The 11,634-nt window shown below is 41.3% G+C and overlaps 1 protein-coding gene across 1 annotated transcript in view; it reads left to right on the top strand.

Annotated features, from left to right (window-relative positions):
* The first annotated feature begins 1,921 nt into the window (after positions 1–1,921).
* The window catches only part of RNF180 (ring finger protein 180), a 61,094-nt gene continuing 51,381 nt past the window's right edge, over positions 1,922–11,634 (top strand). The window contains exons 1-3 of the mRNA XM_064499928.1: positions 1,922–2,050; positions 7,005–7,136; positions 9,379–9,474. Of these exons, the coding sequence (XP_064355998.1) occupies positions 7,035–7,136; positions 9,379–9,474 (198 nt within the window). The 5' untranslated portion in view covers positions 1,922–2,050; positions 7,005–7,034. The remainder of the gene's footprint in view (positions 2,051–7,004; positions 7,137–9,378; positions 9,475–11,634) is intronic.

The following is an 11,634-nucleotide window of genomic DNA, read 5'->3' as shown; positions in this document are numbered from 1 at the left end:
CCTTGAGAGGAATAAAATGGGTACAGTTATATGGCAAAATTCTAAAAGAATAAGAGCTCTCTGCTCAAATATTTCCAATATTCTTATATCTTAGAAGGTCAAGCCGTAAAATAGCAGCTAGTCATATTAATCTGTCTTTTATTTACTCCTTTTCCTACTTATTTCCCTCCTTTGCTTGTTTCTGCATATCTTTACCAATTAAGCCTGCTACAAAATGCGTTATAACCTGCAGCTATTTGTCACTGATGCACTGTTTAAATTTGAGCATGCCGTATCTTATCAGAAATTCTTTCAAAATAACCATCTCTCTCATGTAGAAGAGATGAGAAGATCACAACTCAGTCATGGCGGAGATGAGTGAAAGTTAATTATTGTAAGCACCCCACCTGTAAGCATCTTTAGGTAGACCTACTTTATTGAGCCTACATAAAGCAAGCAAAAAAGAGTAATCAGGACTACATCTCACCAACAGTAATAACCACTCAAAGGACCGTAATGATCCTCTTCTCAAAAATAAAAGTGAAAGCTTTTCTAACCATGGAATAATAAAATGGTAAGGTAGGAAAGTCGTTCATCTTAGTGTCAATTAAGTTTTTAAAAAGGGGGGAAAAAACCCTGCAACTGAATTTACAGTGTTTAAGCACAAAACTGAAAAGGATAAAGTCTTATAGTTAGCAGCAATTATTGAAAATCACAATTTTCTGATTGAGTGCTGTTACACTGTTATTTAAAATATTTGTATCACACTATTCTTTGAAAGCTCTCCTCATGATTAGGACTCCAGATAGCAGGAACTGAATAGACCTATATGCTCTTCCAAGAAAAAAACAGACTAAATAATTCTACTGCTACAAGGCAGTCTGTTAGCATGACAGGGTAGCAAAGAACAAAAAATTAGTACACATTCAGGTAAATGAGAGCACTTAAAAACTGATACTACACTCCTGCATCCATGAAGGCCCCAAACACACAGAGTCCTGCATTATCCAAAATAACTAAGTGATAGCAGAAGCTTATCCTGACCCAGAGAGAATTCACATTAAAATACAGCAAGTCACCTATTAAAGTCACTCAGATACCATAAACGCAGGAGTAACAGTGAAAAGGAGGTTTTAGTGTTTCAAACCATCTCCATGGGCCAAAAGTGGTCATACTCTGAATTTTTTTTCCTCAGCAATGCTCCCACCATCCTCCTATTCGGTATGACACACTTTGATACCTCAGAGCCCTCCTCCGCGTGTAAGGGGGGTATGTCTGAAGCGATGCAGCTACACTTAGCAGTTTCTGAAGCTCCGGATCAAGGCAGAGAACTATTTTAAAGGACCAACATGCCACCGAGCTGGACACAGAGCCCGCCTGGCACGCGAGCCCCCCTTCGACACGGAGGCACGGACGCTCACCATGGAGGGCTCACGGCGCTGGCCTGGGCCGCCCGGTCTTCAGAGGACAGCACCGGCCCCCGCGCTACCTCCGACGGCAGCGTGAAGCACCAGGAGCGTCTGCACTGTTGCCTCCGCAGAAAGGGCCTGCTACCGCCCAAAACGTGCTTTCCCCAAAGCCAGCCCTGTTCAGCACTCCCCAACCCGTTGCTGAGATCCTCCGCCTCGGGAGGGAGCCCACGGGCGCTGAGCCGCTCCCTCGCCACCCGGCGGGAGAGCAGAGGGAGCGCGCCCGCCCTCGACGCCGCGCCTGGGCCTGACACCGTCCCCCCCCCCCCCCCGCCCCACATGGCACCGGCCCGGCCCGCGCCAGGGCGGCGCCATTTCCCCCTCACCGCGGGGTCGCGCTGTTTACCCCCCGCGCGGGGGAGCAGCGGCCGCCCCAGGGGCTGAGCGCCCCCGCGGCCGGGGCTAGCGGGGCTGCGCCTGCCGCCTCGCGGGCCGGGCGGAGCGGAGCGCTTTCCGCAGCCGTTTGTCTCACGTCTCTTCCCGTTCGCTGGAGCAGCAGCTGCTGCTGCGCAACCCCTTCCCCCGCCCGCGCCGCCTCCTCGCAGCCTCGCCCAGCGCGGCCCAGTGAGCGGAGCCCGGCGGCGGCGCCTTCGCGGTGCAGGGTAAGCGCCGAGGCGCGGAGCCGCGGGGCGGGGCGGGAGGCCTCCCTGCGAGGGGGGCGGGCGCCTCCCCCCGGGGCGCGCCCGGGCCCCGCTCGCCGTCGCCTCGGCCGCGGCGCGGGCAGCCCGCGCCTCGCCGCCGAGTTAACTTAGCGCCGCCGCCCCCTCCCGCCGGCTGCCGGCGCCCCGAGAGCCCGCCCGCCCCCGCGCAGCGAGCCCGGCCCCTGCGCCGGTGGCTTGCGGGCGGCGCTGCGCTGGGCGCGGCGGGCCGGGTGCGCGGCCCTGGGCTCGGGGCGGCGGCGTGCGGGAGGCCGCCCGCCCGGGCACGTCACGCCTCGGCGCCTGCTTCTGCGCTCGGTGATCTTCGCCAGAGCAGTGTGGATACTTCGCGTTGTGCTGCTGCGTCGTGCAGACCTGTTGACTTCGGCAGCGTGCACTGGGATTTTCTAGCAAGTTAAGCATATGCTTAACTAACGACTAATAAGTTGTATGTGTTCCTGCCCGTTTTTATGTTAACTGCCTTGTAATGGCTCGGGCTACTCTTACTGAACGGCGTCACCTGCTAGCCACCAGCTCCCACCAACCAGTGGCCCGTCACCTGAGAGCTGATCACACAGCAGCTGAGATGGTAGAGCAAAATAGGGTTCATAGTCCAGCTGGAGCTGGCACAGGAGCAGGTTGTATGGCACTCTGCTCATCTTGCTGCTTTGCTTCTCTGGCAATCTGAAGGCAGTTGTTTAAACACTTTTTTTCTGACTTCCCATCAAAGTGTCACTTTATTGCAGATATTGAGACATGCAGGTTATTCTTTTAAAGGTGCCTCTTTAAGCAGAAATACTTGCAAGATCAGAAGCTAGCAGCCAGCATCTACAGGTACCTTAGTAGCTTCCATGATCATTTCTCTGTCCAGCAAAGCGTCAGTTCGTCTCATTCTGGGAGCAGGAACTTCTGGTCCAGACACATGCTGGCTAGGAGACTTAATACAACTTTTCTTTGTCATCTTACTTCAAAGCTGCCACTCATCTACCATTTCTTCAAAACTCCCACTAGCTAAAGCTTAAGTTCCTGTGCCCTAATTTCTTGCTGCAGCCTAATTACTACTGTCATCTTTGTGGCTGCAGTGTCCTGAAAAGTCATGGATGGCTTGAACAAAAAAACATTGAGAACCACTTGGGTTGCTTTACTTCTTTTCTTATTTTTATGTATTTGGGGAGGAGGGGGAAACTAGTCAAGGAGAAATTCTGGACCAGGCTTTCAACAGAAATAAGTTTTTATGTTTAGTCCTTTACTTTGTGCATTTAAGAAACTTTTCTTGGGCTTTGCTTTGTATTTTCTTATTCTTTTTGACAAGAAATGCACAAAGCTAACTACACTATACAGTTTGGACTGTATAAGAAACTTCAGTGTAGTTATCAAAGGGGATTTAAAACAAAGAAAAAACAAAAAAACCTCCTGCTAGTGAGAGGATGCCAAAAGGGAAACAGTCTCATTCAAGAAGTGATGAATAAACAGGAAACTGAACCATTTTGCTGGTTGCTATGTCTGTCACTTCATCCTTCACCTAATTTTCCGTGTTTTTTTGTGAATAGTTCTATTAGCTTCCAGTGGTGGTGTTCATAGGTTTTCCAGATAAAGGGAAGGAAAATTTGATTCCTGTTTCTTCTCCCCATAAAATCTCAAGGAACATGTATGAATCAGAAACTTGTAAGGATCTCATGCAGAAGTTGCATATTAAAGTTGTTTGCCATGAGAGAGTTGGTTATTAATCTTCCAGCCTTTCCTGTTCTTATAAATATAGGAAACAGCTTTTTCGAAAGGGTCTAGTGAATTTTGTGTTAGTTTCTGCCCTAATAAGTCATTTTTTTTGCTTGTATCGAGTGTTACGTTGTTCACGTGTTTAATAACATCATATTGGAGTACATGAATAGCAGTATAGTTAGAAATTTATATAATCAGTCCAGGCTCCTCAGTGCTGGCAGTACTTCATTTTGTGTTCCGCGTGCAGATTTGAGCACTGTGATGTAAGAATAGGTGACCTATTTGGAAGAGTTCCCGATAGCAGTGACAGTTGGAGATCAAGACAGCATCATCTGTGAGGAAAGATTAAAAGAACTGGATTTATTTGGCTCAAAGACAGGTTTGAAGGGGAGGTAATGTCTCAAGTGCTTCAAATTATAAAACGTTCTTGAACATAAGCAAAAGAGACGTTTTCTTCTCCGTATTCATGGTGGATAAGGGAAAGAGTAAGGCTTAAATCACAAGAAAATTCAGGCTACATGTTAAGGGGAAAAGTTATAATTATAAAGATAACAAGGTATTGAACTAGGTGGGGAGGGCTGGGGAATATCCATCAAAGGTCTGTAAGAGAAGGTCAGACAGACATTTTTCAAAAATGAGGGCTGAGGACTCTAGCTTGCGAAGGAACTGTTAGGACCCTCTCGTGCTGGCTTTTCTGGGACTGAATCACAGAAAAATACAACCTGTGCTGTGTAGATTATTATGTATTATACATTCCTTTCTCTTATGAAAGTGTATTTTTAAGTGAAAGGTCTATGCAGAACTTAGAAAATACTTTTAAAGTATTTATCAAAAGCAAAAAAAAGAGCTTTTATTTTGCTGTAAAACAGTGATTGCTTGCTGGACACTGTTTAGGTAGGGAGAAGTTTACATCACTTCAGATGTCACGGATAACTAGACGACCTTTGTTCGCATTAGTTCAAACTTGTCTTGCAATACAGCAACACCGCTTTGTCACTTCTTTATCTGTTGTTTCAGAGGTGCACTACCAATTGTTTATCACCCTCCTGTAGCTGTTATCAGCCTCAAATGAAGCAACTGCTCAACGGGTAGCAAAGCAGGGTTTTTTTCCATAAGAATTAGTATAATGGGGACAGGATGTATAGAGACTTGTATACAGTTTGAATACACAGATACGGTATATATAATGTGGAGGATGGATAGTACTAACTGTAACACTTTTCAAGAATGTGTCTTTAGTAGACAGGGGGTATGACTGTACCTGAAATACACATTTGAGCTGGCCTTATTGTGCAAAAAAATCTTTCAGTCCTTCCTGCTTAGTCTTAGATTTGAGGTTCTCACTGAGCTCTTGTAAGATTAAATTAAAGATGTATTATGAAATTGGCAAGAATGAATGAATTAGAACAGCTTTAAGGTGTTTGACTGATACAAGCAAATTCACAACTGCTAATCACTCCTTCAGTACCTTGTGAAGTCTAATGCTATATTTAGCAAAGTGATCCATGCTGCTTGTTAAGTCTTTCAGAACCTGAGTTTGATGGGGGGGGGGGGTTAATATATAAGTTACTCCTAGACAGGCCTAGCATTTTTATTCCACTTTCAAAATGTGCCTGATACAGAAAGCAGCACTGGCATAGCCAGATCAATAAAAACTTAGGAGATTCTGTTTAAGTCAAGGCATTAGAATCATCAGTTTTTTGTCATGAACGAGACAGACTTTCAGTGTAAATTCTCTTTCCCATCAGTGTCTCGTCTATGATCTCTTACTTGACCAATTTCATTTACATTAAGTTCTTACATTCACTTACCTGGAAACAAAAACAACTGGAATCTTCACAAAAATTAATTGTAATTTACTGTGTAAAATTGCAAGAAAAAAATTAATGCTTGCTTAAATTTCATTTCATTCATTTTGTTAGTGTGGATCTACACGTTAAAAGCTGTTTGTACACTTGAGCTAGGAGTCTAATGTAGGCACGCTTTGTTTTAGTTCTTTCTTGTCAAACCAGATTTCAGACTCTGCGCATTTAGAAAGAGTAGGAATTCTGCTGAAACAAGAACTCAGATACAAATGGAAAACAAGGTTTAACCAGTGTGTTTATTTGTTTCATAGTCTTTCATTCCTTCAGAAAACAAATCAGAAGATTGAAAGATGGAAATGGGAAAAATGCAAAGATTTATGTGATTTAGTAAGTCAACATACTGTGCACACAGCCTAGGTTGAGGACCTGAGTTTTCTTTCTTAGTGAAAAATAAATAGAAATGAAGTTGTTAAATGAATTGCAGAATCAGACATTTGGATTGTGGAAGAACACAGATTCTTTTAACATTCCTTTGAATTTTTATGGCACAGCTTCCTTGTCAGTAAGCATTGTGCACTTCAACACTACAAGTAGGCATAACTATAGCATAGTGTCTGAGTTGAGTGTGTAAACGTAAAAGGTCATCTTAGGTTTCTTTTCATGTAGCTAGCACAAGGGGATAAAAACAGAAGTCAGTAGAAAGAAGAGCATTGAAGAAAACTTGCCCAAAAGACAAGCCTTTGGAATCAGATTAGAAAAGACCAAAGAGACATCAGAACATAGTAAGGTGCAAACAGAAAAACAGCTGTCTTCTCCTTCTGGGTGTTGTCTTAAATTAAGTCTGTTTTGCAAGCAGACTGATTCAGGTCAGTGAAAAGCCCTGTTGACTTAGTGCAGCAGTAGCGCTGGTCCTCCCGTACAAAATAATTTAAGGGAACAAGCTTCCAGATGCCCGGTGAGAAAACAGTCTTTTTTTCTATGTGGGCTTTCTTTTTTGTTATATGGCATCACATATTTAATGTATATTATAATCAGGAATTAATTTTCTGGACATATTCTGGGAAGTAGTGTGGTTTGGAGGAGGGGATATAAATTGGGAGGACTAGAGTTCTCTTGTGTAAACATTGAGGAAGTTGGTCTATTTTCTAGATTTGGAGGGGTTTTGCTTTCTAATTCTGTATGTAAACTGGAAATAAAACAGCTGTTTCTCTTTGCTATTTAAAATGTTTTTGGTAGCATGCTGTACAAGATCAGAAAATTTTGCTTATAAATGGAATATTAATCTCCTTTACAGTGAAGATAGACTACTGATAGACGTGGGGGTTGCAAGAGGCAAGCATGTGTGGATTTAACAGGTGACTTGAGTTGTACATTTTTGTGGTCTTTACAAATAGGCATACAGATCTGAGGAATCACAAGTGGAAATGAGTAATGAAGAGACTGATGTGCTACGTTGCTGGAGATGTAGAAAATACATAGCAAATTCTGTTTGCCTTATAAAACGTCACGGAAAAGAACCATCTAAAGTAAGTATGGAGTCTGAAGGGGGTTTGTAACCTTTTTCGGTGCCTTTGGTTTTAAATATAGGAGGAGTATTGTATGTGCAACATTCTTTTTGGCACTGGAGAAGGGTGTAACCAATAGAGGTAGAAACAAATATAATTTTTTAAGCTCCTGTATAGTTAGTATTATTAATAGTCCCTATTTATTCATCTACATGTATTTAATTTAGTAGTCAGAAATCAGTGTTTTCAATACAGACATTTGCAGTAGAGCAAGACATGCTCTGGCCTGATGTATGTCTGCAACATGGAGCTCTCGGTGCTCTTCCAGCCAAGGAATCCGCATGTCATGGCTGAGAAGTAGGGAAATATTTTAAAGACAGGAGACAAATAGCTGTCTTAATTTTACTGCTTCTCCAAGGATGCTTTCACAGACTTTATATTCATAGCTGACATACACATAAGTCAAAATGATGGGAAATAATATCATCAGAAACAGAGCCCCTTTGGGTAGAAAATCATTTCCTTATCCAAGAACTAGGAAGTTGTCTTCTAATTTTTTCTTTAACATTGCTCATAATGCTTAAACGTATCATTTGTACACAACATTTAGTACATCTGCATTTAGTAGATCTGTACACATCAATTTCTGTTGATTAGCTTCATGAATTAATGGTTTGTTACCTGAATATGCATTTATACTTACCAAATACATCTATCTCAGGACTCAGCACAGAGAAGATCTTTTCTTTATATTTATATGGCTTTTTTTATTTTATCTTGGTTTTCTTGGCAATGCAAAGGAGTGAAAGAAAATGTGTCTTTTTACTTTAAAAGCTGTGTATTTTTTGTATGGTTTGGGTTTTGGAGTGGAGGGGGAGGGCTTGGAGATAATTTCAACTCTTTTTACGGGAAAAGAAGTAGTGAACAGTAGAGGGTATCTTTGCTACATGGATGTGCCATGGTGGAACCAGGTACTCTTGGTTGCTAGGGGAGATCCACCTTCATTGTGCACACAACCAGAAAGTTCTTTCTGTGTTCATGTAAATAGCAGATAAAAAACATAGGTTACCAGTGTTTTCTGAGACACTGGAAAGCAAATATTCTACTAAGATGAGAAGAGTAATATTTTTCTGTATGTTAGCAACCGTGTTCTTTCCCTGCTGAATTTTAGAACTTAAATCGAACACACAGATGAGTTATAAGTGAAGGAGACTTTGGGAGGACAAAATCTTACAGCAAATCTTAATCAGACATTGAAGTTATGAATGCAGTATAAGCACTGTAAGTCAGAATTATATCCAACTTTAAGTACAGGGATATTTGTACAAGTACTCTCTATAGGTATGAGGAAAAAGACAACGCAAGCGTGGCAAACAAATTTATCTGGGTATTTTAAGTTCTGCTGACATTGATTGAAGAACTTTTAAAAACTTCTGTCTTCCTTATATAGAGCCACTTTCACTTCTCAGTATAATAGAACTGTTATTCCCATGAGTTTCATAACATAGGAGTCAGGATTTTTTCCATGTTCATATCTTTCAGCATCTGGTTTTAAGACTTTTATGCTCCCCACAGGTGTTTTTATAGCTTAGCCTGCATTATAACTTTATTGTCATTCTAAATTATATTAAAATGTTTTAATTCCTTTTGCACTAAAATATAGTTACGTAATTGTATTCATTTTAGCATCAGTTAGTGAAATGCTACAATTTGGAAGCTCAGCTAAAATCCAGCACTATTCTTATGAATATTTTTGAAATCTTGTTTTTTTCCTCTGCAGTTGGTCACATTATTGAAATAAAAACTAAATAAAACTTACTGAAAGTCTTCGGGTTTTCAGGTAGTTATTCTAACAACCATTTTTAGGAAATGAATTTGAAACTCTGTGGAATGATTCTCTGGTACTGACCACCGTTTTCAAATGAACCAGAACTTAACTTTGTCCTGTCTTCACTGAAAAACTGACAGTGTTTGTGAAGTCAGTTTCCTAATACACTTGGAAGATCAACCATGGCATACTTTCTGTTCTTACAAAACAAAAACGCCTCCCTATCAGAGTCTGTCCGCTCTCCTTAGATTCAGAAATAGAGTATTACTGACAGCATCTACTTTATTTTTGGCTTAGAGAATGCACAGCATCTTTTGAGTTTTATCAGTTGTTAATAAAACATTTACTGAATTTGGGTGGCTGATTTCTGGCTAGATTCAAAGAAAAAACATACATGAATGTTGAATATCAATACAATATTTCTGTGTTTAACAGACACCTCAGCATTCAGCTGCTGCTCAGGAGACTTGCAACATATGGCATGTGAATTTAGAAGCCATTCCAGAGTGGGTAAAATGTGTCATTGAAAAGGTAATTTTTTTAACTTGCATTTTTATTATTCAATAAAAATGAAATAAGTATGGGGAACAAATATCAAAGGCACTTTTCCAAGGAGGTCCACATATCACATACAGACTTTTTTTATTGAGGGAATTTCCATCAGTAGTTTTGATCATTACCATTTACAGAGGTTTTTTTTTCTTTCCTCTTGAGTATTTTTTTCTATATGCACAAAACCTAGAAGTGGAATATTCTATTCTTGGCCATAAGAATGATGGAATATAATGTGATGTCTCTCTTTTACATCACCTGTGCTATTTTGTCATATGAATAGAAAATGCACTTCTGTAAATTCAAAGGTCTGATGACAAGCAGTGTCCCTGCTTTTGAGTTTTATCTGCCCATTTGAAATTACAAACCAGCTCACAACTCTGCTGTTGAAACGATTGCTTCAGCTGAGTATTTAAATTATTTAGCCTCTAGAAGTTAATCTTATTGCATGGATTTAAGAAGCAGAAATAGTGATAGTCTTTTGCTGTAAGATTTTTTTGATCAGCCTTACCTGATTTTGAGTCTCACGCAACCTGCATTCCTTTCTGCTTAAACTGCAGTGTCTAAGCTTTACTATATTACAAGATTCACATCAGAAATCCACCCTGAAAATAATATGCAAAGCAAAAATGGTTATGACTGTAAAGCTAAGCACTCAAAAATTAAGAAAATCTGTTTCATCTTCTGTCTTCCTTGTTTTGCCCTGTGTTTTATTTTGTTAAACATTAATTAAGCTCTTAAAATTACTGATCTCTTAGACTTCAGCACTGCATGGCAAAATAGTGCATCTGTTTCACAAACATTTCCCCTTTGGGGAAAAAATATTTGAGCAGTGAGGAGGTATTTTCATGCTGAGTTTCTTAATCTTGAATGCCTGATCGCAAAGACCCAGATTTGTTTTAGTACTTTGTATTTTTTTATGATTTCATGTATTGCAACTAGCTTTATACTTTTCACGGTCAGCTGTAGATGCCCAGCCTTCTGCATTTAAAAGCCTGGAGATACAGGTTTCCAGGAGACCTGGAAAATAAGAAAACCACAGACAGTGGCTGTGCAGAAAAGACTTAAAATATTTGCTCAAGATTGCAGAGGAGCAGTGTTCCTCTGGTGGCAGAGACAGAGAATCCAGTTCTGTATGAAAGCCTTCAGCTGTCTTAGCCCTGACTTTGTCCTTTCACATCCTGGAAAGTCTTGCCACATTCCCTTCTGACTTCTGTAGAAAGGTCCTGTGGGTTTATGGATAAATGTATGGGCTTTTTACACAGTTCTTTCTTACCCAGATCTGAATAATTTTGTGATCATTTGTTATTTCCTCCTGTATGACTTCTGAATCAGAGGCTAAATCATTTTACATAAGCACAAAGTCTGTTTGGAGGCTGCAACAACCTACTGCTTCCTAGCCAGTTCTTTTTTGCCATCTGTCCCTGTTCTTAACCAATCTCATTTGGTTTCATACACACTTCAGTGTACAGAAATTCTTAAATTGGCTCTTCCCTGCTTTACCTTTTTATGCAGCCTATCACGAAATTGTGTCCCCTCAGCTTCTTTTCAGATCTTGCTGATTTTCCCCCTACCACCTCCTCCACAGTTAGGCTGTTGCCTCTTTTACTGAGTCAGTACTTCCACAGTCCACTTCCAAGTTCATGTTAAATTAATCCTGGACTCCTTTGTATTGCACCTCATCTCCCAGTCTCTATGCACATAGGACAGGTCGTCTCCTCCTTTCCTCGTTTTACCGGGCTCCTTACCTTCTTCCCTGACTTCTCATGGCTCGTCCATCCCCTGCATTTGGAGATCCAAATTAGTGTTCCATAGCACCAGAGTGCCAAGAAGACTCGCTAGAGGCACTAGAGAGAGACTGCTTTTTCCTCAGTTTTAGTGCCTAGCCTGTAGCATCTGCGAAATGGAACGTGGGAAGCTCATAGTAAGTCTTTGAACCAGCTTAGTTGTTCTGAGGAATGGCATAGACACAAATTGGTCAGCCTTATAAACTGTGAGAGGTACTGTGCATGTTCAAGGAATTTCCAGGGATCTTAAAGCCTTCAGAAAGCTTTACTGAGCATGTGTAAACTGAGATTTTTTCCTCTAGGCTAATAACATGTTCAGATTCAAACAGATTCTCATAGGTGCAACAAAAGG

Source organism: Dromaius novaehollandiae, chromosome W, assembly GCF_036370855.1.
Source record: "Dromaius novaehollandiae isolate bDroNov1 chromosome W, bDroNov1.hap1, whole genome shotgun sequence".
NCBI lineage: Eukaryota > Metazoa > Chordata > Aves > Casuariiformes > Dromaiidae > Dromaius > Dromaius novaehollandiae.
Note: the sequence above shows the minus strand (reverse complement) of the source record. Positions and strands in the feature narration are given on the sequence as shown.